Genomic DNA, 26,277 nt, shown 5'->3' with positions numbered 1-26,277 from the left:
GGATAATGGATTTTGATTATCCCGATAATATCGTAAATCACAATTTCTTTTGTCACATTGATCGTGATATGACATTTTCATATCGTCCCATCCCTAGTGGTGGGCCTGGCGTTGAGGAGAACTGGGTGATCCTGGATACTACTCTGCACACATCCATTCACACTTTTACACCACGTTTATTTCAGCCAGTCTTCTTAAATTATTAATTTGTCAGTGAGCAGGGAATGCACTTGTGTCTATTCTCATTCCATAGTTGGATAATCCTTGAATGAAGATACTCAGTGGTTATGGCAAAATGAAAGAGTCATACTGTACAAGTTTTAGTACACATCCCCAGATGACACTTTGTTTTGCATTTAATATGAGTGATTATGCTTAGAATTATCCTTTAAAACAAGTGCAAATCTAAACACAAAACCACGAAAGCTAGAAGCCAGAATTGTGCGCGTGTGGCAGAAGTGCAGGGGGAATAAAAGCACATTTAAGCGTTGCAGCGAGTTCTCATCTGCATACTAGAGTATATCTCCATGGTGGTAATTAAACAGACAGCACCACGGTGTCAATCTGCATACGGGAAGACCAAGACCGAAGGAGCAATGGATGATGGGGGATGGAAACGTTTGCTGGAACGGAGGCAGTAGAATCAAATACTGTACAGCGATAGAGAGAGAAGGACAGAGGGAAAAAAGGATTTGAACTACATGTAATGGGGATGGGGGAGGGAGGGAGGGAGAGAGGGAGAGAGAAATGGAGGGAGAAAGCAGGAGAGATAAAATAGAGTGAAGGAAGGAGGGCATGAGGACTGAGAGCGAAGGGGTGGGAGGGGGTGAGGAGAGTTGAGGGGAGGGATTAAATGTAGGCGGTGTCTCTGAAGCTGGGTGGACTGCTGATAGCTCTGTGTGTGTGTGTGTGTGTGTGTGTGTGTGTGTGTGTGTGTGTGTGTGTGTGTGTGTGTGTGTGTGTGTGTGTGTGTGTGTGTGTGTGTGTGTGTGTGTGTGTGTGTGTGTGTGTGTGGGAGGGGCTGGGACTGACATGGAGAGGGAGGATGGATGGACGGACGGACGGACGGACGGACGGACGGATGGAGGAGATTGTCAGCATCACTGCTAATCTGCCTATCAGAAGTGCAGCAATCTGCTCTCTCTCTCCCTCTTTCTGTCCATCTCTTTCTCCCTCTTTTTCTTTTGCTTTTACTTCCTAGTTCTGTTCCATTCTCAATGTCCTCCATGTCTCTCCCGTCTCCCTGTGTCTCTCTCACCCTCCCCCCGTCCCCTGGCTGTCACTTAGTAGAAGTGTAGTCCCGTCACTGGGACTTTAGTTGGGATTTTTTTCCGTGCTGCTGCGCGTATCTCTCTCCATCTTTGCCTCTCTGGATGGTGGACATGAAATCCAGCAGGACTCACAGCCAGCCAACAGTGGTGGCCTGCCAGCCCAGCAATGTGAGTTGCCAACAGACTTGTGTTTGATACACTGTATGGGGATTACTCTGTGTGTGCGTGTGTGGCACTGTGTGCGTGTGTGCGTGCGTGTGTGTGTGTGTGTGTGTGTGTGTGTGTGTGTGTGTGTGTCTGTGTGTGTCTGTGTGTGCGTGTGTGCGTGCGCGACTGCGCGTGTGTGTGTATGTTAATAATACATTTGTATTTTTGGTTAGCTGAGCCATTTTTAACTACCTGAGTGAGGAAGAGAAGAGAAGAGAAGAGAGAGAGAGAGAGAGAGAGAGAGAGAGAGAGAGAGAGAGAGAGAGAGAGAGAGAGAGAGAGAGAGAGTAATCACATTTTTAGAGTTTCTCTCCACGGGGTGGAGAGAACAGGGGGTCGTTGATCATGTGAGGGATGTGCGTGCGTGTGTGTGTGTGTTTATATGCATGATGGTAAAATAACTTTTACACAGTTAATGGTATACTTCCTGAAACAGGAGGACAGTAATTGGACACATAAATAAAATCTGAGGGAGAAAGAGAAGAGGAAGTCTGTGTTTATGACTCAGGAAATTATTTGTGTCGTCCTTAAAAAAACTTCTGCAGAGAAACATGGCCAGGACTCCAAGCCTTTTATGATACAACTTTTATTCTACGTGCTCCCGTTCTTATTCTTATACTGATAAGAGAGAACCACTGTTTAAGTACCGTCTCTATCAGGTGGAAACCTTATACTGTATGTCCAAAACTGTCAATTTTCAGGATTCAAATTCCAAGATATAAAAAGTTGCAGACTGACAAGCTTGAAACGCGATCTGCTAAAATATGATATACCTGTATTAGAGGTTTCTGCACGACATCAACAAAGTAGCATAACGTCGTTGTCAGGCAGAAACCATGTATCTCCATATTTTAACTTTTTTTGTTTTCTCATAAATTAATGCCATACTTTATCATACTACAGTTTCACACAAAAGTAGCAAAACGCGTTAAAGTTACATTTTTGGACATACTTGTGTGAGGTTTCCACTATAGGCTACAGCAACAATAACTTTTTTTTAATTTTGAATTCTTAAACTGAATTCTATTGTTTTTGAATGTTAGAATTAACGTTTGACATGGTGAGAATGTCTGAGCGGTGAATTTACATAAATTAAGCATTCTGAAATGGTTTATTGACAGTAGGCTACTAGAGCTTTGTGGAGAAGCCGAATCACAATTGTGTTGCTCAGTCTGAAGGTGTGTGTGTGTGTGTGTGTGTGTGTGTGTGTGTGTGTGTGTGTGTGTGTGTGTGTGTGTGTGTGTGTGTGTGTGTGTGTGTGTGTGTGTGTGTGTGTGTGTGTGTGTGCGTGCGTGCGTGTGACTGTGTATGTGCATGCGTGCATGCGTGCGTACGTGCGTGCCTGTGTGCCAACGTGCATGTGTGTGTGTGTTTGTGTGTGTGAGAGAATGCACATTATTAATGCATACACAGTATACTGTATAATTATGTATTGTGTTATATAAGAGAGTGCGAGAGAATAGTGTGTATTGTTGTTACTGAGGGAAATCTTTGTCCCCATTTGGATTGTCAGATACTGTAGACGTTAAATCAGGATGGGGAGTGATATACAGTCTATTCACCAGTGATCCAAACCAAAGTACTTTACAGTTGTGACATTCTTCTGGTATTGTATTGTAGCTGGGTCACCATGCAGGTTATCAGTGTCTAGTGTTGTAAGCAGGGACTTGTGAAACCAAGTGAAAGAAAACATTGCAGGGAAGGCCAGGGTTAGAAGCGTTTGATGGTACAATAAGTATATTCACATATAACATTTTCATTTTGGCATTTAGCAGACGCTTCTATCCACATCAACTTACAACAAGTGATTTTTTAAATCCCTCTCACGGTCCATTCAAGTAAAATAAGAAATATATTGATTCTCGTTCAATCTGGATGTCCCATCTGGGACATCTAGGTCATTTAAATGGGTACAGAACATGGGTGGCAAATATGGAAAGCATGACAATATGTACGTAATATGTATGTATGGTAAACAAGTACTGTATGAGTACTTGAGTAGTAAAAGACACATCTGACAAACCAAATTATTGTTTCTTTCAGTTATACAAAAATACATTGTTGTGTTATTGTCTATCTATGTCTAATCTATGTATGCAAATTTTCTATCTACCAAACTTCCAATGGTTCATGCAATTATTGTTCTTTGCAATGACACAAGAACAAAAGAGATTAACACCACATAATTATTTTTTCCTCCATAACAATGTTAATTTTCATCATCATCGATAGTGTTACCGTATACGGAGCTTATACGATATGTGAGCTTTACTCACCTTAATGTGTGAGGAAAATGTGTGTTTGTGTACAAAAGTACGATATACTGTAAGGTATGTGTCCAAAGTTATTGTTACTACGGTATGTTTATAATAGTTCAAAAAGTGCACTTTTTACATGTATAGCATGTTCAAAATGCCTTTGGTGTCTTTTTACAGACGGAATAGTTATACTGAGAATTACTGAAGGAATTAATAAGAACATACATGCACTGATCCACTTGGAGCTGTCATCTCCTTCCGGTGCACATCAGTGATCTTCAACCTTTTTGATTATGCATTTAGGTCACGGACCCCCATTTGACACGATTCATACCTCTGGGACCCCCACCGACACTGCAAAAGTGTCAGTTTACCTCATCCCGTGAGGGTCCTTTGGTTCCTATGGCTGTCAATTATTTATCTGGGAACCCCCTGGAACCCCCTCAAGGAGCCCAGACCCCACGTTGAGAGCCAGCGGTGCATATCATTTATTATGGGATGTGAGATGAGATTACTGCAGCCACAGGTAGAGTAAATGGTGCATGCTGTAGTTTGTGTGCTACTGCTAGTTCAGGCAGATATACTCGAGAGTCACATGCACACAGCCAACTATGTGTGTTATGTTATGTAACTGGGACCTGTCAAGCAGCTGACCAATTTGTCGGCTTATTTAAACTCACCTTGTTCCATTGTTGCTCCTCTTGCTGTCACATACTGAAGGTGGGTACTCTATGTGCTTCTTTGCACCCATCATCACCCGCTTTCCATGTGGGTTCTGATTTCCCCTGGGAGGTTTTGTGATTTATCTCCCTGCTCTTAAATAGTGGTCTTCTAATTGTGCTGAGAAGACTATAATATGTACTGTAGCAGAGTATATTCACAATTCGGTACTAACTTTAAACATTTTTGAATGCATACACGACTTATCTGACTGAACCATAGGATACGAGAAGAATAAAAGAAAACTGTGTGTGTGTGTGTGTGTGTGTGTGTGTGTGTGTGTGTGTGTGTGTGTGTGTGTGTGTGCGTGCGTGCGTGCGTGCGTGCGTGCGTGCGTGCGTGCGTGCGTGCGTGCGTGCGTGCGTGCGTGCGTGCGTGCGTGCGTGCGTGTGTGTTTGTTTGTTTTGCCCGTAACTTTGGACAAGATAACTAAATGCTCACCAATCACTAATGGTGTATGCCTGTTATTTTAATGCCTGTTTACAGTAGTTTAATTAAGTGGCTCAAGTCAAAATGTAGTGAGTGGGTGGTGTCTGAACGCATGGTGATTGAATAATAATTTAAAAAAAATCTCAATCAATCAATTTGGCCGATTTGCTTAGTGAACGTACCGGCCTTTCCGACAATTCCTACGTTAGTATTCTGATTCACTAATATTTTATTGTCGATGGTTTTTGCGGGAGGTCAGCTCTTTCCCAAGTCTGCTTGAATGCTGACCAAAGCTTGTGTACCGGTATGTCATTAGGTCCATGCGAAATCAATTCCAGTGATGTGGATTAGTTTGTAAGCTGCACTAATAACAACATTCAACATTTGTAAAATATCAAATCAAATCATATAAAAAACTAGAAGCAGTGCTCTTCTGAGCACAGGTCTCCGCCAGGTCAGGTAGGGTGCCATGTCATCTGCGGTCATGTGAGGCATTTTGTTCCAAAAATGAGTTTTGCAAAAATTGAGCTGCTGGTGGCGCTATAACAGGCCAATGTGAAAAGGGTGGCATTTGTTCCTTGACCTATTGTGAATATTCGTGCAAAAATGCACGGAAATCGCAAGCTGCGTTTATGATTTCAGGCATTTTGTTCAAAACTGACTAATCGTGCAAACTTTGGAAGCCAATGTAAGCCAATTAGGATGGAATTCTTGACCACATGACTATAGAGATACTGTGTACTGATTTGTGTGATTTTTGAAACAAATTTGAAGGATATCAAACAAATAGTTTTACATAAGTCGGCCTCCTGGTGGCGCTATAACAGGCTCATGCCAGGGGTGTAGTTGTCCTGATTTAAAATGAATCAAACACGGAACTGAAAGTTCCTATGATTAGCCGCTAGTTGCGCTGTTCTGGCACCAGAAGCAACATGTTCTCCATATAGCATTCCATTCTATTTCCCCGAACTTTTACATTTGATTTTCTTACCTTAATAAACATTGTCACAAATACGTTATGGTTCCTGTCGCTATTTTAAAGCCTCGTTTCAATCACCATATGCGTTTTGTGAAAATATGGTCCAATTAATGTTATATTTGATGTTATAGCAGGGTATGCTGTAGGAGGGGCTTGTGATGATTCTTCATTGTGTGCTTTATTTTCGGCAAGCTCAAGATAATGTCCCATGTATCCCTGTGGCTGCACTTGACCGTTGGCAGCCAATAGCTTTCGAGATGGTATAATTTCTACCAATGAACGTTGATTTCTACAATGATGGCGGCACCCATACAACGGCCAAAAAAGCTTCATTTGCGCAGCATAGAAACCAGTGGCTTTGCACCGTCCATATCTTTTTACAGTCTATGGACCATGCAAAAGATAAGCCCTACTCACGGCCCGCCCGCTCAGCAAATGGGGGGGTCCCCAAAATATTTTGGGGGTCCCCAAATGATTAACTTGATGTGCAATATTGTTTTCTCTCTCAACAGTAAACAAACCAACATAAAGTTTAAGTGTATAGAGGGTATCTGCACATTTCTAAAGTGACAATTTAAGAACTTTTTAATACCTCTAAAATGACAAATTAAACATTGGACAAATTAGAAATTGAGGAAAATAGCCGATCTACATGCTCACAACGCCTCGCGTTTTGAGGCGTTGTGAGCATGTAGATCGTGTTATACAAAATGTAATGCCTCAACTCCTCTTAGTGCTCCTCCTCTTAGTGCTCGTCAGGATGGGGGGGTGCACGCACGCATGCACGCACACACACACACACACACACACACACACACACACACACACACACACACACACACACACACACACACACACACACACACAGAGGAGGACTAACTTGAAGGAATAGAGGTCTTAAGCCTGCTATTAAAAGAGGACAGTTGTAGCAGATCTCAGGTCATCAGGCAGTATGACATTTATTCTCATCCGCTCTGCATGTAATGGCTTTAGTCCAGCACTTTGTACAAAGGATACTGTATTCATTACCTTCCCGTTTAATTACTTACAATTACAATTGTAGTCGTCTCTCCGGCTCTGCCATCCTCTAATCATTACTATAATCAACTCTGCTTCCACTAGCCTACTTAATCTGTGCTGCATAGTAAGGGAGGAGGAGGCAGTGTGGAGTATAAAATATTCAGCTGTATCAGACAGTCACATACTGTATAACTGCAGGGTGGTACGACCGCACAGCACAGAGTGCTGGAAGCAGACCAGCGAGTACGGGGGGCACGGCAAGCACTGAGCTGAAGCCCAAGATGTCCCATTTATCTAAAAATGGGACAACAAAGTGCCTGCTAGGTTGCCTGCTAAGGGTGGCGTGGGCTCAGCCAGCTCCTGCGGTTGTTCAAAGATACAAAGATAGCATGAACATATTCCAGCTGTAAACAATAACACAGCTGCTTTGAACATTCCGAACACACTGTGAGAATGTCCAGTTTGTGCCCTGATCAGAGGAACAGCTGTTATAGCTTTCAAGCTACTGCGCTACAAAAAACAATGTCCATCCAGCTCGGGTTGTTAGGCAGGATAATGTTTTCGCTCCAGTGATTCTGTCTGTCTGTCTGTCTGTCGCTCTGTGAGCACTGAGCAGCTAATCTCCGGTACCTCTGGACCGCTCAGCGTGGCATTTTTCACACGCAAGGAAATCAACCCCAGGTTTTTCAAATCGGCCTCATGATGATGCTAACAGGCCTATAAGTCTTGAACCGTTGGTCATACAATCAAGCTTTTCCCCCAGGATTCCTTGGATCATGACATAGCTCCCCACATAGGCCCTGCCCATTTCCATTGTTTGGCGGTCAAGGCAATGACCATAAAACAGGGTTTTGATACTCCAACGTTTGCTTGTATTTATGCCTATGTTTCTTACAAAAAATGCCATGTGTCATGAATGCAGCATCCAATCATACCCACATTGGGAGGCCTCTATAGAAGACATGGCTCTGTCCAAAAAGTATTGTCAAATAAAACATGCAGATTCTCTAGTTTTGGCCTTTGAGGTGAAATTCACCATAATAGACTTGCCCTTGGCTTTGGGCGCATGCATACCCAGGCACCACGCACGTTGGGAACAATACAAGTTGGGAATACATGCCCACCCGTTTGTGTAAATACTAATTTACCTGATGTAGTCACTAAACAGGTTGTCTGCCATGTTGAAGTCTCAGTTTTATGTGTGTATGTGTGTGTGTGCGTGCGTGCGTGTTTGTGTGTGTGTGTGTGTGTGTGTGTGTGTGTGTGTGTGTGTGTGTGTGTGTGTGTGTGTGTGTGTGTGTGTGTGTGTGTGTGTGTGTGTGTGTGTGTGTGTGTGTGTGTTTCTGTGGGGAGTTTGGGGGGAGTTCAAGAGAACGGGACAGAGAAAAATATGAGAGCGAGGGAGAGAGATAAAGTGCAAAAGCGAGCAGAAAGAGACATATTGGACCAGAGAGAGAGAGTCAGAGAATGTGTGTGTGTGTGTGTGTGTGTGTGTGTGTGTGTGTGTGTGTGTGTGTGTGTGTGTGTGTGTGTGTGTGTGTGTGTGTGTGTGTGTGTGTGTGTGTGTGTGTGTGTGTGTGTGTGTGTGTGTGTGTGTGTGTGTGTGCGCGCGCGTGCGTGCGTGCGTGCGTGCGTGCGTGCGTGTGGGTGGGGGGGGGGGGAGGTGAGCGGGTGGTATAGAGAGAGGCGCTTTCTTTTCATTTCACTCAATGCTTTGGGGCCTTGTGCTTCAGAGCTGATCCTTACATTATGTATTAGGAACAATAAGTGTATGGCTCCCTTTCGCTTCAGCTACTGCTGAATGGAGGGTCCAAACACATTAGCTAACGCTAGCTATAGCTCCAGTCCAGAGTGCTGCAAGGCTGCAAGGAGTGCATGGACAGGTTGAGGCATATTGTCGTTGTCGGGTGGAAACCTTGTATGTCCAAAGCCATTCGTTTTGTATTTACTAGTAAGACTCCTCAGGGCGACATGCGACCTCGCCCTTTAGGGCGAGGTCGCGCCAATTCTTGGCCATCTGGTCAGTGATGTATATCGGACCAGTTACCCATATACTGTATATGGGGACCCCTGCATCATAGTCAACAATGTTATGTCAAACATGCCCATATATGGTCATTACCAAATATGGGCATTCCCAGATATGTCCTTAATATTGATGACATTGGGATCTCCATATATGGGCATAAAACGTATGTTAATTAGTAAAGCCAAGCAGGTCAAACATTTATAGAATCGGGTCAAGCAGGTCCTTTGCAAGTTAGGGCCTGGGTTTGATGCCTGGGGATCTCCATATAGGCATAAGGGGGTACCCTAACAAAAACAAGGGCCAAAGTGGTGACCCCAGATGGCAGCAGTGAGGTGTTTGACATCCGAGCTGGGGTAATGCAAGGAGACACCCTAGCCCCCTACCTCTTCATCATAGTTCTAGATTATGCGCTCAGGAAAGCCATAGGGGGACGGGAACAAGAGCTTGGCTTCACGCTAACACCAAGGAGGTCAAGACGGCATCCCGCAGTAGTTCTGACAGACCTGGACTATGCGGACGACATCAGCCTGCTCTCCGACAGCATGGAACAAGCACAAGAACTCCTGAACAGGGTGGAGATAGAGTGTGCCAAAGTTGGTCTCAGGCTAAACGCTAAGAAAACTGAGGTTATCACCTATAACCTACCTGATCACTCACCTCTGACAACAACAGAAGGAGCTGTGTTGAAGGAAGTCAAGGACTTCAAGTACCTGGGAGCATGGGTCGACTCAACTGAGAAAGACCTTAAAGTAAGGAAGGCACTCGCTTGGAGGGCCCTGAACGGCATGAACAGTGTATGGAACTCTAACCTCCCCCGCCAAATCAAACTTAGCTTCTTCTTTGCAACGGTGGAGTCTGTTCTCCTCTATGGCAGTGAATGCTGGACCCTGAAGCCAACCCTGCAGAAGTCTCTAGACGGGTGCTACACTAGAATGTTGCGTGCAGTACTCAACATCAACAGGAGTGCACATGTTACAAACGAGAGCCTGTATGAGGGAATACCAAAGGTAAGCGAGAAAATTGCCACCAGAAGAATGAGACTAGCAGGACACTGCCAAAGACACCAGGAGCTTCCAGCTAGCAAATTGGTACTGTGGGAGCCAACACACGGGCACCGGCCGCGAGGACGTCCCACAAAAACATACGTGGACATACTCAAGGAAGACGTAGGGACACAGAACACCAATGAGCTGGCCAGATGTATGGAGAACCGAGATGACTGGAAACAACGATGGAGGGCTCGTCTGAGGACGACCTAGATAGATAGAGATAACAGGGCATCATCAGGGAATGCCCATACTGTATATGTACATTTAATTTATTTTATCCTTTATTAATATATATCCATATACATATATGGACTTAATATTAACGTTTTTTTGGGAAGGTAGGGTGTAAATCAGAGTAAAGCAGGCTCTTGGGCCAGTTAGGGCCTGGGATCGATGACATCAGAAATCTCCATATATGGGCATAAAAGGGATTTTGTTTCTGGGAATTACTATATAATATCGACTTTTTATTTTATTTTATCCTTTATTACTAGGTATCCATATACCAGCCACACAGATATGGGCCATGCCTTTGCCATCTGGCCAGTGATATATATCAATGACATCAGGGATCTTCATATATGGGCATAAAAGGGATACCCATATGGACTTTTACATACCAGTAGGTGATGTCACAGTATGGATATCCAGGGTTTGATCTTTGATGAGGTGATGTCACGAGAGTGACATCACTTCCTGTACTGACTGAAGGACTGACTGGAGACTGACTGACAAGCTGCAACATTTCTCATGGTATACTGTGACCTTCAGTCGCAATCATTTTAAAAGTGATTTAAAATAGTGAAAATAGCTGATCTTCAAGCAGACGTGTGCTGTTTTGGATGACAGTCTTATGTGATGAAGCAGGGCTTTACTTAACGAAAAAATGTACTTGGAGATATGAGGTTTCTGCCCCACAGTGACGATATGATCATGCATAAGCATGCAGCACACAGGAACACGGCTAAACTATGTATGCGATAAGGTCTTGCTGCGCGGTCATTATAGCTTATATGGACACAACGGGCTAATAATTCCCCTAGGCGGAGCCGAGGGGAATTATCAGCCCGATGTGTCCATATAAGCCATAATGACCAAGCAGCAAGACATTATAGCACTTATTACCTGGCTAATACATAAAATTAATAATTTAACTCAAAACTAAAATCAAAACAAAGTATTTCCTTGTTTACAGACGGCTGAAAGTGCGTCCCCCCGAGCGCAACACAGTCGCCTTGGAAAACAAGGAAGTGCTGATCAAATCGAATCCATTTTCTGTTACTGCGTCGTCTATTTCTCGCCTCAAATGTTTTTTAAAACATTCTTCAGAGCAACGGTTGGTTGTAAATTACGCTGTGTGTTTGTTTACATGGCTGCCATGTTGGATACGGCACTAAATCCACGCAGTGCAGCCTGAATACAGCAGCTGCTCTGAGCCTTTGATGAGGCAGCGGTGAATTATAGAACGGAGCGGTCATTATACGCCTATAAATCACCGCTGATTTCAGCGCTCGACCAATCAGAATCAAGCATCCAAACAAGCCGGGTAATAAAGTGTTGTAATTTCCTGTTCCTGTTGAGTGTACATTTTTCTGGATGGGAACATATTTTTGTGCTTTTATCCCTTTTTATGTACTTTTATGTATTAAAGTACATTTACAGTATGTAGCAATTTATTTATTTATTTATTGGGTTTTTCAGAAAACTTAGGTCAGGCCTTTGAGGGCGTTCTTAGAATCAGCCTCAGGCCTAAATGGGTTAAAATAGGCCTATTATTTGTAATATTTGTAGTGTTCTATATTCTTCGTCTCCATCTCAAAATCACACTTTTCTGGTGAATTGTTTGATGACATAGAGTTTATCCAGATCTTCTGTTGCAGTGATTCCCAACTTGTGGGCGGGGTGCCACTGGTGTGTCCCCAAATAATAAACATAGAATATATATAATCATAATATAACATAGAATAAATAATTCATGTAAAATTAAATAACGTTTGGAACTTAAAGACGGGGTGAAATCAAAAATATGTTTTTCACACTTTTAGAGCATATCTGTAGTGATAATATGGCCATACCTAACACTAGATGCCAAAAAAATAGAAAATAAACCATTTTTGTGTATATTTATATCAAAGGTCCCTAAATAGGCCATTCTTAATTACTTCCTGTGAACAGAAATTCAAAAAGTGATGACATAGATAGAGTTTTTGAATATAAATGAACCTTTGATTACATTCACCTGTTTGTTTCCCATTGCTGGCTCCCATTACTCCCATTACTCAGATTTTAAATCCCATCGCCTGAAGGGCTGGTCCCCTCGGATAGGTTCAGAAACACACAGGCTTCCTTTTCAAACTGAAACTTCAAAATAAAATACCCAAAATAGTCATTTCATTGGGTCTTTAAATCGATCATGATCAGGATCATCAAAATAAACGTGCTCTGAAAATGCACAGCTTTTCGGCTGCCGTGTCTAGTGGTCAGATGGGTGTGTCTAGTGGTCAGATGGGTGTGTCTAGTGGTCAGATGGGTGTGTCTAGTGGTCAGATGGGTGTGCCACCAAAGCTTTTGAGATTTTTCAAGTGGTGCCTGATCCAGAACAGGTTGGGACTCACTATGGGGTTAAATTAAGGCCAATTCAAATTCGTATTCGTACTTTGCCTTTTTTTTACTCGTAAACATTTTTACCAAAAAAACTATACGTAAACAAATTAATTGGAAAAAAATATCCGTAAAAAAAAAAAAAGTATGAATGTTTTTGGGGAAGCTGCAGTGATTATAATGCCAAAACAAAAAAACAAGACAAAATACGAATATTTTCTTACTGATTTACGAGTTGTTTTGTTGGTTTACTTCATCACGAATGCTTTCATCATCTCACGCACACGAATGAAACGCTCACGCACACGAATGAACCGGCCAATAATCACGTGATCGGCAGAGAGCCAATGGAGGTGCGGCCTTTCCACTAGCCAATCATAATTCTCCATTCTTGGCAGCAGTTGCCATGTCTGGTAAAAGTGAGTAATCTGTTGTTTATGTTCCTCACATAATATACCTATATCCACACGATATTTGTTTTTAAACTATTGACTAAATTGACTAATCAATCATTTTTATACATTAAATAAAATAGAAATGCATATATTATTAATACACACGATAAAAGCACTGATAAAGGTCACTTACAGATGCTGCAAATCAAAACTAGACAATTAACCTTACCTCCGGCCCTGACCTTTTTACTGAAAATACAATATTTATTGTTTCTTATTTTTTTCTTATGATTGATGATACAATGTGCACAATAGCCTAATGTATTGTATTATTCTGTCATTTAATGTACATAGCATCCATGAAATGTGAAATGGATGATTACAAAAACAGACCATTTGGCCAAAACAAACTAGTTACTATGATGAACAGTGTTTCATAACAGATTACAGTACAACTTTGACTGTACAACCTGGATTAATGAACATTTTGCTAATAAAAAATGCAATCAATTCCTAATGTAATTTATTTACTTACCAGCAGACCCTCTGATGTTATAACCAAGCTAAATAAGTGTTCATGTACAATAGGTTATTTCACATTGATGTTAGCAGACAGTGATGACCAAGATCAACTTTAGGCTGGAAGGAAAAAATGCTACAATAGTCAAATACAACTGCACAGAATTATATTTTATTAGACAGTGGCTCCACAGTGTGTGGCAACCAAGTTAATCAAACAGATTTTCCTGCTGAGTCCCCGTTTCAATGATGTGTTCAATTGCTGAATCTTATTTGTTAGTTTCTTTCTACATGAAAACTAATTATAATAGAACTTGCAGAATTAATTGTACAAAATTATCGATGTGATTGTTTAGAGATGTAAAGGATGTTTGGAGGAGGGTTTCAGTATTTCTAATGTAGGTGTTGTAACAGTAATACAGTGCCTGGAAAGGGCATTACATATAACTGAAAATGGAAGGACCATAGGTTAAGTGTCTGTTCAGCTCTACAACGCTCTTCAACCTACTAAGGCTAGACTCATTGGCTAAGTTGACCTCAACAATGAAGATAGATGTCCCTACTGTGGTGTCAAATTTCAACATCTCAAAAGTGCATTCTGCTGTAATTATATTAGAAATGGGCAAATAAATAAGAATACAAATAAGCACCTAAACTATTTTCAAACAGTAACAGAGCACACATGAAACACATTAACCACTGTGTGCTGGATTCCAGGTAGTGAAGACTGTACGAGGGAGAAGGACACTTTGAGCAGAACACTTGTCGACATAACACCTGTCCAGGCAGGGAGGAACATGAACCCAGTGGGAATTAGGAACTTTGGTAACGATGCCACCCCAGAGCAAGAATATCATACAAGGTTTCATAATTTTAGATTGTAATTAGGGAAAAGCAAAGATGGGAGAGTTAAATGTTTTCATTTAGTTCTATTGTTTTAGCGATTTTAAATACTTTATTTCAGTGCATGTGTGCAAGTGCCTAAATGTGTCCTTTTAGACACAATAAGCTGGCAATTTATTTTATTACAATTTACAGTGACACTACTAGCCCCCATAAGTAACATCTGCCCATGAAAGATTGTGGTGCCTCTTTTTGAATGGACTTTTATTGTATCTAAAAATACATATTTAGCCATTGTACACATGTCCCCAAGCACTGAAAGCAATGTAATCAAAATCGCTAAAATTATAGGAGAAAATTAACACATTTTAACACTCATCTTGTCTTTTCTCTAATTACAATCTAAATATGAAATCTTGTAAAGGTGTCCATTCAGTCAAGTTTGCGATTCTATGTGGTGATGTCAGACGGAGAGAGAGAAAAACAGAGAAACCATCACTCCTCGTGCTCATGGCGGAGGGCGTTGTAGAAGCCATGGAAATCACTGGGCAACACCTGCTTCATTTCTTGCAGATGTTTGAAGTTCATCGCTTTAATGGTGCGGCGGCAAGTGTAGAGTGGGGACACTGTGGTGATGTTGCTCTTCTTCCTCAGTGATGGGGACTCGTAGGGCTTCCAGGCGTCTGAGTGGTCGATCTTGTACTCCATACTGCCATCAACGTTGTACCTAGGATGAATACAAGGACAGTGACAGGGGAGAAAAGTCAGGTTTTAATACTCATTAAATAATGTTTGTTTTGGTTTCCGCAGCTATGTCATTATTATGTATTCAAATACCTGATTGCTCGGAGGTCATGCACGGTGGGATCCCCAGTGACCTTTCCCGGGCAGATGGCTTTGCAGAGGTTCACCTGGCTGAAGTTTTTGAAGAAAGTGTGGTCTACATACTTCACTTGGTATGGCCTGGGATTGGTACGGGCTTCCCGGATGGCAACGACATACTCAGCTGGAACGCAGATGTCTCTGTTCCTCAGTCTTCTCTCAATCACACTGTGCACAGGATGTACTCATCATAAGAGGGATGTTCTTCGAGGAAGTGCACGATGCACGAAGCAAACTCGTTGGCAGAGAGACCAGCTTCACCCTCGTGCCATAAGTAATTTGATGCATCATGTGAAGTCATGTCATACATGGTAAAGTTATGGACACAGAGCTTGGTCTTGAAATAGAGGGATGAGGCCTGTAGCTTGGAGCAGAGCAGGAGCCCCTGAAGATCCATGCATGTCACCAAGGTCTTCTCACCTGCCTCGTCTTTGTCCTTCTGCTTCATGGCTTGTGCAGTGTCCTTTTTGTTGCAGTGCTCCTTCCATGTGGCAGCCTCAATGTTCCCAGCCTTGAACGCACAGCAGGTATCACACTGGTCTTTCTTCGGGTGAAAAAGAGAGTAATTCAAACATTAAACATTCTGGTGAACACTTGCCTTGACAGCACCTGGATGCCATGGTCTGCACTGGAACGGATATACTCTGCATGGAGGTGATTGATGGACTTGAACACAGGCTCCAGGTACATCTTAGTAGCCTGATCTCAGACTCAGCTCACTCTGAGAGTGGGCGGGGTCTCTGGTCTGGAAGCAGGCTAACATCTTAGAGGACGAGGACCGGCAGTAGTGCGAGGGAACTTTTGGAAGGTCCAGAAGGAAGGTCTTCAAGAAGTCAGACTCCTCTTTCCTTACCCTCACCCGCTTCTGCTTATCTTCCTCAGTAGGGCTTTTCCCTCTTCTTCCTACCCACTTCAAAAAAGACCACTGCTTCAAGCCTAGGGTTGACAGGAACATGCGTTGGCACACTCCGAGTCTCCTGCCATCTACAACAAGGTGACAGAAAATGGATGCCGACCTCCTGGATTTCTCTGCTCCTGTCCTCCGTCGCTTTACACTGCTCACCTCTACCAATGATGCAACATAAATCTTCCTCTCACGCCAGTCTAATTTCTCCCAGAAGTACTTGAAGATCTCTTCTCGCTTCGACTCTTCCACTTCTCTGCAGTGCAGTTTACTGGACCTGTGGCCGGCTGCAGACTGACATGACACACCCATTTTTCTTCCCTCCTTTAACACTGACTCTCTATTCTTCCTAGGCCAGATATGACTGGCCTATCATTCTACGCCTCTTCTGGATGTTGTTCTTCCAGCCCTCTGGATTTCTCCTCTTCCTACAGAGACCAGCATCAACACCTGAGGAGTCTTCTTCCACCTCAAGTCCTATATTGTGTCACAAAAAGAGAGAAAATTTGTCATTCAGACCATTAGTGTGCGAGTCTCTCTGTGTGTATCTGTGCAGCCCCTTGCGTGCACATCTGTGTGGGTATGTACATGTGTACTGTATGGATGTGTAGTTGAAAGAAAAGAGTTAAATAGCAAACATGCACCATGCAAGATACTACATTACACACATGTGCATCAATGTGTCCATATTAATAATGACAACAACACCTTCATTTCCAGATTCCGATTCACCAGGAGAATCACCATGTTGGTCACGTTCAGGTGTCCAGTTTCGATCAAGCGGATCTGGGAAAGAAAGAGGAACAAACAGAATGCACACGTTGACATAATTCAGTGTTGCTAGGACTTTGCATTCTTTGCTCTGGCTGACTTAAGCCTGGTTGTACACAAACCTTCTTCGTCCCCACTTGTGTCGTCATCCTCAACTCCTTCAGAATCTTCATCCTCCACATTTGAGTCCGGCTCAACTCTGTCTGCACCTAAAGAACAGAAAAGAAATATGAGATGTTCTCACATTAAGTGTGAGGCGCTTTCTGGTCATGTACAGTATGATTCTGAAGGAAAAAAATGAAAATGCAACATTCAGCAGTCACTATTTGTGTTTATTACAGTGATTATTAATAATAATACCTTCATATCCAGATTCAGCAGCACCAGAAGAATCACCATGTTGGTCACGTTTAGATGTTAGGGTTAGTGGTCGAGTGGATCTGGGAAAGAAAGAAACAAAACGAATGCAATGTTAACACACCTGCAATTCAGTGTCAGGCTTTGCTCTGGCCAATAGCCTCGGTTCCCTGGCACTTGTTAGTTTTACACCAACCTTCTTCTTCCCCACTTAAGTAGTCATCCTCAATTCCTTCTTCGCCTCCCTCATTTGAGTGAGGCGCAACAACTTCTGCTGCAGAAAAAGAGAAGAGACTGAATGTCAAATAGAAAACATGCAGCATTGACAATAATGCAAAGTGTCACATGTGTGCGTCATGTTTTTGTATGAAAGACTCTATACAGCTATTAATATTACCTTCATATCCAGATTCAGCAGCACCAGGATTATCCAACTCTAATTTAAGGTTCCATGATGAATCAAGCTCATCTGGTAAAAACATAAGAGGAACACAATGTACAGTGAATGCAAAGTAGAAATTACATTGCCAAGATGTTGCATCCTTTGCCCTTAATCTGTTTTACCACAAACCTTACTTCTCTCTCAGTGGGTGTGTGTGCGTGCGACAAAGACAAACCTTCAATCTCCTCAATTGATGAGTCCTCCACAACTGCTTCTCCTGCTGCTTCTCCTGCTGAAAGGGGAAAAAGGTCACACGAATTAATGAAATGGCTACTTTTTAAGATTGTGATACTACAGCAGATACTGATTAACAATTTGTGTTAAGGTAATAATACTATGTTTGAAACTAGTACAGCAACAATTCAAAATGGGTACTTAGTGCTAGAGCTTAGAAATTCAGCCCGAGCCCGACGGGACCCGACGGGTCGGCGCGGCGCGGGCTGGGCCGGGCTCAAATTTCCATGTATATGACGGGCTATGGGTCGGGTCGGGCTTTTATAATCCGGTAGGCAAGCGCAGCGCAGTATCATGATGTCTCTGTGACTGTGTAAACTGCGCGCTCATGACTCTATGGCTGCACCGCTGCGCTGTTTCGCAATTTGACAGTTGAGCGTGAGTGTGTGTGTGCGTGCGCTGTGTGTGTGCGTGTGCGTGTGGCTGGCTGCTCGCTGCTGTGGCGTGTGCAGTGCATGCATGCGCTGCCAGCGCTGGTCGAGCAGAGCAGAGCGGAGGACATCGTTGAAACAGTCCACAGACACTTTTTGTATCCTAATAATCATAATAGACGTTGTGTGAACGTTGTAGCTATAATAGCCTGTACGCCTGCTGTCTGATTTAGCGGCGGCCGTCAGCTGTGTTTTCCAGCAAGGCTTTTTGATTGATTGAAGAATTAGGCTCCGATGTTTATTTGTTCCATAATTAGCACGGTACTTGCTACAATGTCTTATATAGGTCTATATAAAGACAGTTGGAAAAGGACTCTGTTCTTAACAAATCACCATATGAGAAAAAAGGCTGCTGCAGCAATTAAGCTTGTTTATAATGTCGGGCTGCGGGCTGTGTCGGTCTCCAATTGTCAATTATGTATCGGGCTTTGGGCCGGGCTCGGGCTGCCGTTCTGTGGGGTGGGTTGGGCCGGGCTCATTTTTTTAGGCCCGATCTAAGCTCTACTTAGTGCATGTTTAGGGATTTGTAACTAGGACAGCAGGTACAATACAAAACCACACATATGTGTTTCTATGCACTATAATTCATAACACACCACACCACATACCTTCACTCCCAGATTGAATCAAAACAGCTGACCCAGCACTGGCAGCATCAACTTGGTCACAATCAAGTGCATCTTGGAAAGATACAGATTATCATTAGAACACTGAATACAGCAGCTAATTATTGTAATTCATGATTAAAACACTTTGATTTCCAAATTAATCACACAAGTTGCACCACAGCCAGAATCACTACACACATCATTAAACTGAGCTGACTTATTCCTATTTTTCTTTCTATTTTTTTTTATCGCACAAACCTTCTTCGCTGCTTTCACTGCTCTCTAGTACAGTCTCTGCCTCGTCATGTCTGCCCCTGACATACTTGACGCTAACCAAAGCACACAGCTCCTCCATAGAATACATCATCCTGAGATGTTATACTGAAAATAAAAGGAGAATACAGGGTTAAAATCAAGGGTAACACAATGGTGTAAAGTAATTAAGTACATTTTCTTAAGTACTGTACTTGAGTACAATATTGAGGTATTTGTACTTGACTAGAGTATTATCAATTTCCAATACTTTTAATCCACTATATCTCAGATCCAAATATTTTACTTTTACTCCACTACAAGCTGAATTATTTCCAATTTCCAATACTTGTACTCCTCTATATCACAGATCAAAATTATTGTACTTTAATACACAACAAGCTGAGTGCCTTTGGAGTACTTTTACTCCAATGCAAGCTCACAGTGTGACACATTGTGAGCATGTAGATCTGCCATTTTCAAAATATTTGAAATGGGACATTCTGCATAGAGTACTTTTACTTTTGGCACTTTAAGTACATTTTGATGCCAACACTTTAGCCATTTTATCAAGTACATTTTGAATTCCAGACTTTTACTTGTAACAGAGTATTTCTACATTACATTATTGATATTTGTACTTAAAGTAAAAACATTTGAGTACTTTTACCACACGTAATGGTACGTTTTTGTCCAGATGGAACCAAATGGACCCTTTATGGACCCGTTAAGGGTCCATTTGGTTCCATTGACACTCCATAGAAGTTGTTGTGCTGGCAGCTTAATGTAATGGTACGTTTGTGTCCAGATGGAACCAAATGGACCCTTTATGGACCCGTAAAGGGTCCATTTGGTTCCATGGACACTCCATAGTAGTTGTTGTGCTGGCAGCTTAATGTAAGGTATAAGGTAAAGGTAAATGGAAAACCACATGGCAAATTATTTGATCGATAACGCCAGTTGCGGTGGGTTGACGGAGGCGAACCATGTTTGAAGCAAAATCAGTGTACGACGCTGCTTGTTCAGAGAACAAACAGACAACACAAACATCAGAGAACAATACTTTCCTTGAATAATAACAATTCACACGACGCCAAGCACAATCGTGAACATGATCGTTGGTATAACCTAAGCATACAGTTCTCAACAAGACATTTGGTGATACTTTACCTTGTAATAATGTCGAATTCCGTGTCGTTTAGTGAAGAAAAAGTTTGTTGCTCTGAATCATTCCCCTCCTCCAGTCCTTCTTCTCCCGCGGTTAGATACGCGTAGTGTGATGGACAGATTGAACATCCAATGGTGATGTCGTTTCGGAGCGTATCTCCGTTGGCTGTTGGATACGCGGTGTGATGGACAGGTCCCACATCCAATGGTGATTACTGTTTCAGCGTATCTCCCCGCCCATTACATACGCGGTTTGAGGGACATGTCAAACATCCAATGGTGATGCGTGTTAAATAGCTTGGTCAATAAAACAACTTTCCATTGGCCATTTACACACCAGCTGATACTAGCAGAGAGAGGAGAGTGAATGTAATCCAACTATGATGAAAAGTAAAAATCCATAATAATGGCCTTACGTGGTTTTCATTGGACAGCGACGATATTCTGTACTACTAACCATGTTCATCTTTTTCGATTAAAACACATGAATCATGACATGTTTACGTCTTGTGAATTATATCAGCTTTATTCAAATGCATTCAGACAATACAGGCAATATCATTTCACAGGCAATTAGCCTTTTATTTAGGAAAACAATAGAATGTAGTCTTGTATCAGCTTTATTCAAATGTATTCAGACAATACAAGCAATATCATTTCACATGCAATTGGCCTTTTATTTAGGAAAACAATAGAATGTAGAGTATTGTATTTTGGGCGGATTTTGTTTGCATATTGTAAATTAAATTGAATAAGGTTCTGAATAATGTAGGTGTAGCTATAGAATAGGCAAAGACAAATGTGTGTTGTGAATAGAATCAATAGTTTCCTTCCCAATAAAGTACAGGGGTGTGAGTTTTCCTGAACCAAACAGTCGTCAACCTCCCTCACCACGAAGGACCACAGAAAGTTTGTTGTTCCTTCTTGGAGCTCTTTCAAGAGGTTGAATTCTCAAATCTGATTGCTGCTACATCCTGCCATCGGAACCCTGATCGGCTGATGTGGTCCATGTCATCACAGTTCCTGAAAGAAAAATAAATGTACCCAAGACAAGACTATGTATATTATTAAATGTATTTTTATGTATGGTAAGAACAGATATTTACTGTTACTATAGCTATCATTTTACAATGTTAATGAAACTGGACTTAGTCAAAAGTAAAGTTGTTTATAACATGTACTGTGTAGACTATTTTTACTTTAATTAAAGAATACATTTAACCAAATGAACCTGTAAAGGTCTACACTCAGATTGAAATTAACATTGAGGATTTTTACTCTATTTGTACAGATTGTTTGGTCCCCATATACTCGTTTGATAATCACCAAATTAATAAGAGGTAATAAGAATTGACTTGTATTATCCCACATTCCCACTGACCCCCATTTAGGCCAGTGACCCCATAAGAGAACATTTTTACGGCTCTAGCAGTGATTCCCAACCATTTTAATTTCAAGGACCCCCAGTTTGACATCCATTAGGCTACTGACCCCCCATTTAATAGCATTTGTATCTCTGAGACCCCAACTTATATTGTAAAATCATACGTTAGCATAACTCAGAGTGTACACATGGAACCAAATGATTTGTACAGTTACATACCCCTAAGGGTCCATTTGGTTCCTAACTATAATTTAGCTGGGGACCCCCTGGAACTCCCTGGGGGTCCCCGGACCCCACTTAGAGAACAACAGTCTGATGATGTAGTAGCCTATTATAGACGGAGCTAAGATGCTAATGAGGCTAGCGTTAATATTAAACTTTCTTTACATCAAATAAAGACCCCGGACTAAACCCTAAAAGACACTACTGCTAAGCACATTTAACAAACGTTTTATTAGATAGATTGCTGTATTTTATGATAATAATAGCGACGTTATCTTACCTTTCTCTGTCGGCTCTGCTGTGAAGACTGTAGCATAGTTACATACGTTTCCCATAAACAACAGAAAGCAGAGATTACTCACTTTTACCAGACATGGCAACCGCTGCCAACAATGGAGAATTATGATTGGCTAGTGGAAAGGCCGCACCCCCATTGGCTCTCTGCCGATCACGTGATTATTGGCCGTATTCATTCCATGCATGCATTCGTGTGCGTCATACAGATTCGTGTGCGTGAGATGATGAAAGCATTCGTGATGAAGTAACCAACAAAACAACTCGTAAATCAGTAAGAAAATATTCGTATTTTGTCTTGTTTTTTTGTTTTGGCATTATAATCACTGCAGCTTCCCCAAAAACATTCATACTTTTTTTTTTTTTACGGATATTTTTTTCCAATTAATTTGTTTACGTATAGTTTTTTTGGTAAAAATGTTTACGAGTAAAAAAAAGGCAAAGTACGAATACGAATTTGAATTGTCCTAAATATAACCCCATAACTCACTGTTATGTTGTAATGTTACTGACGATGCCTGACGATGCCTGTCGGCAGATTCATTTCACGCTCCCGCTGACTATGCACAGTGCAGTAAATAGGGGCGTCACAATAAGGGGGGGAAAAGTGGGACTGAGTTACTAGGGCCCAACGTGGAGGAGCCTTGATTATTTTATACTTTAGCTATTGAAAAATAGCAGATCTACAAGCGAGTGCCGTGCTGCAAGCTTGTAGAACTGCTATTTTTGAAAAGTCGTGAAAATGTGGGCAAATCTCTGAATAAATATGTATTTTTTAAGCAAACCTTTGTACCGGTAACTCAAATTTTGCTTCTGGGCGGTCCCTGGAACTAAATATTTTGAGATGGGGGTCCGTGGCCAAATACATATCATTTTGGGGGTCCTTCACATGAAAAAGTTTCTAAATCTTAAAAGGATTTAGAAGACATTTATAGAATCGGGTCAAAAATATTCAGACTCTACCATCTCGCAACGCGGCACTGGGTGCCACGCTGTGAGCTTATATATCTGCTATTTTTCAATAGTTAAAGCACAAAATAATGTGTAATCATGCGCTCCCAGTCTAAATGGGTTAAACCCCCTCCCCCTATAAAGAACATTCATGGGGGGCCCGCAGTGAATCCTTGTACCCAGGGCCCAGAATTTGGTGCGACACCCCTGAAACAGGAGACGGAAGAGGGGGGAAATCCAGTCTTCATCTAACTTTGAAAGTGCAAACACCGACTCTTCGGATATCCCTGTGCAGAAGGAATCGATGGTAAAGAGGAGGAAAGAGTTATTATATCCCAGACTCAGGGGGGTGATAACATAAATGACCAATAGCTGCACACCTCCAGCAAGCAGATAATCAACTATCATGGCAATTTGCAGATGAAAGTGTTCTGTAAGCAGTGGGACAGTGACATAAAACATGACCTACAGTACGCATGTCAGGATGAGGCCGAAGAACGGACTGCATGGGAGCTTTTCACTGGTCTTGATGGTTAACTACTTAACACATTCACTAATTCAACTGGCTCTGCCACGGTTTTTCAGAGTTTTTACCTTATTTTCGAAAAGACACATTTTAACTGTGATCATCCGCGCTTTAGTTATGGTCCGTAGGAAAACGCTTCTGGGACAAGAATCCGAGATATATCAATTTTTCTGTATTTCATAACATTGACTCGGGCGGAAAGGGAGATTTCCAGATGACGTAATTTATGGATGCATCATGGGAATTGGAGTCTTTGCATCACTGCCGGGTGCGGGAAACCACAGGGTTATAGGGTAAACCACTGAAAACACAAATTGTGCCAAGCGTTGGATATGAATTGACAGAGTTTATTTTCCTGTACAGGTTAAAACTACAGAATGGTTAAAACATGGCAGTCTAGTACTTTTCTTCTAGGGGTCCCTGTTATAAAAATAAAAATAAACGTTCCAGATGGGGATCCGTGGCCATTAAAGGAGTAGGTCACCCCCAAAATGGCAATTTTTGAAGCGGTGAAAACCGCTTCCAATGAATGGCTTTGTGTGTATCACGCCCATATATGGTCATTTCAGTCCAGAATGAACAGGCTTTTTCAAAAACAGAATGTCCGTTTATTACCATATATGGTGATCTCAGTCCAGAATGAACAGGGTTTTTCAAAAACACAATGTATGTTACCTCATGTCCATATATGGTCACTCCAGGCCAGAATGAACAGGTTTTTCCTGTCCCGTACGTGCAAAATATCAGTCCAGAATGAATAGGCTTTTTCAAAAACAGAATGTCCGTTTAATTACCATATATGGTGATGTCAGTCCAGAATGAACAGGGTTTTTCAAAAACACAATGTATGTTACCTCATGTCCATATATGGTCACTCCAGGCCAGAATGAACAGGTTTTTTCTGTCCCGTACGTGCAAAATATCAGTCCAGAATGAATAGGCTTTTTCAAAAAGCAAAATGTGTGTCCCATGTCCATATATGGTCATTTCAGTTCAGAATGAATAGGCTTTATATGTCCTGTACGTCCAGAATATGTGTGCGGTGTCCCTCCCGGTCAGATGAATGGATACTTTGAGGATTGGTCAAGCTTCACATGATAATTTGGCCCTCCATTCTTTATATATTCATTCAGAATATATAAAGAATGTACACTCTAAGAAAGAATTCTGTGACCGAGTAAATAGCACTATTAGAAAAGGTTATATTTACTCAATAAAATCACTGAATATCATGTATGTGATTGTTTGAGTAGGTCACACCAAACAAAATGAGTAAAAATCCAACTGTTCTTTTTGAGTTAGATGTACATATATTATTTGAGTTAATTTCATGAGAATAAATTAGTATTTGACCAACTGATTTTATTCATGAATTATACTCAATTTGTTTTGGTAATTTTCCTTCATAATATTTGAGTATGGAGTACTTATATGGATCAATTTAAAAAGACCCTTAATTATTATTCATTCCAACTTAATAATCTTTCATCTCTCACAACAACTTAAACAATTGAGTAGATATGACTAAGATTCAAAATTGTACACAAGGGTTCATGGGAAAGTTCTACTGGAACATTCTGTCAACAAACAGCAGCAGCACACATCTTCTTCAACAAGAAACCTGGAGAGTGTTTGCAAATATTGGTAAGTAGATTAACTGTATCTTTGTGCATATAGGCTACACAAATGTATTGGGTATAACTTATGTTCTTTACAAAGGTTTGCAGCTATAAGGTTACAGTGAGGGGAATGTGCAAGCCCTCTAGTCATTGTGACTTTTTGCATTTATTACAAGCTATGCACAGCTGCATACAATGGTGTGTACAATGAAGATAAAATGCACAGGTATAGGCCTACATTATTATCTACATGTCTTCTTTTTTACTCTCTTCCCCTCATCTCTGTCTTCCAGGTTAGTGCAAAGTTCAGGATGATCACCACACTGAATCTTGAGCCAAAATGTATGGCAATGTTGGACTTCTATACCCCCAAACTACTGTCCATGTTCCAGTCCAAGAAGGGCAGTTTGGGCACAAATGATTATTGTACTTCAGGTATGAAACTTTCATTTACTCTAACTGCTTTAATTATATTTCACCTGGCTAATGACAATAATTACTATATTAATTTATGCTAAACTCATCTTTATCCCCTGCAACTCTCTCTCCTGATTATTCATTTCTAAATGTATGTCTTAATAGCTACTAAGGACAGTCTCCCAGCTTCCGTTGCTAAAACTGGGTTGTGGAAACAATTGTATTGCCAAAGTTTATGTTAGTTATGAAAGTGCAGTCATACTTTTTCTTTATTGTTCAAATAATTATTTTTCTATTCTGCAGAGAGGAATCCCCAATCAACGAACACGAGAGGTCATCATCCGATGTCTCATCGACCATCTGGAAGAAGATAGTGTCAAGATCAAGGACTTTCAAGTTAGTAAAATAAATGTTTTGACGTTTTAATGTCATCGTGGATGAGACCATCACATGCAAAGGAACAGCATAGTGATGTCCAGAGAATGAGGTTGTGACA

At 41.5% G+C, this 26,277-nt stretch overlaps 1 protein-coding gene across 7 annotated transcripts; it reads right to left on the bottom strand.

Moving 5' to 3' along the window:
* Positions 1-13,508: 13,508 nt before the first annotated feature.
* On the bottom strand, positions 13,509-20,460 carry LOC308302004 (uncharacterized protein). 7 transcript variants are annotated; one of them, XM_080746158.1, is made up of 11 exons: positions 20,372-20,460; positions 19,208-19,330; positions 18,950-19,021; positions 17,852-17,908; positions 17,632-17,703; positions 17,431-17,508; positions 17,238-17,317; positions 17,000-17,086; positions 16,815-16,892; positions 15,158-16,583; positions 13,509-15,047 (listed from the first exon to the last, which is right to left on the bottom strand). In XM_080746158.1, exons 2-7 carry the CDS (start codon positions 19,314-19,316, stop codon positions 17,301-17,303), a joined length of 405 nt encoding a protein of 134 aa, XP_080602284.1. In that variant the 5' UTR covers positions 19,317-19,330; positions 20,372-20,460; the 3' UTR covers positions 13,509-15,047; positions 15,158-16,583; positions 16,815-16,892; positions 17,000-17,086; positions 17,238-17,300. The 7 variants fall into 7 exon arrangements, 5 of the variants coding, with proteins under 5 accessions (XP_080602284.1, XP_080602283.1, XP_080602285.1 ...); XR_013962919.1 differs by lacking the exon at positions 19,208-19,330 and having other exon boundaries at positions 20,372-20,414; XR_013962920.1 differs by lacking the exon at positions 20,372-20,460 and having other exon boundaries at positions 13,509-14,992; positions 15,061-16,583; positions 19,208-19,598.
* Between the last annotated feature and the right edge of the window lie 5,817 nt (positions 20,461-26,277).

The sequence above is a fragment of the Nannobrachium achirus genome, assembly GCF_963921795.1.
Source record: "Nannobrachium achirus genome assembly, chromosome: 2".
NCBI lineage: Eukaryota > Metazoa > Chordata > Actinopteri > Myctophiformes > Myctophidae > Nannobrachium > Nannobrachium achirus.
Note: the sequence above shows the minus strand (reverse complement) of the source record. Positions and strands in the feature narration are given on the sequence as shown.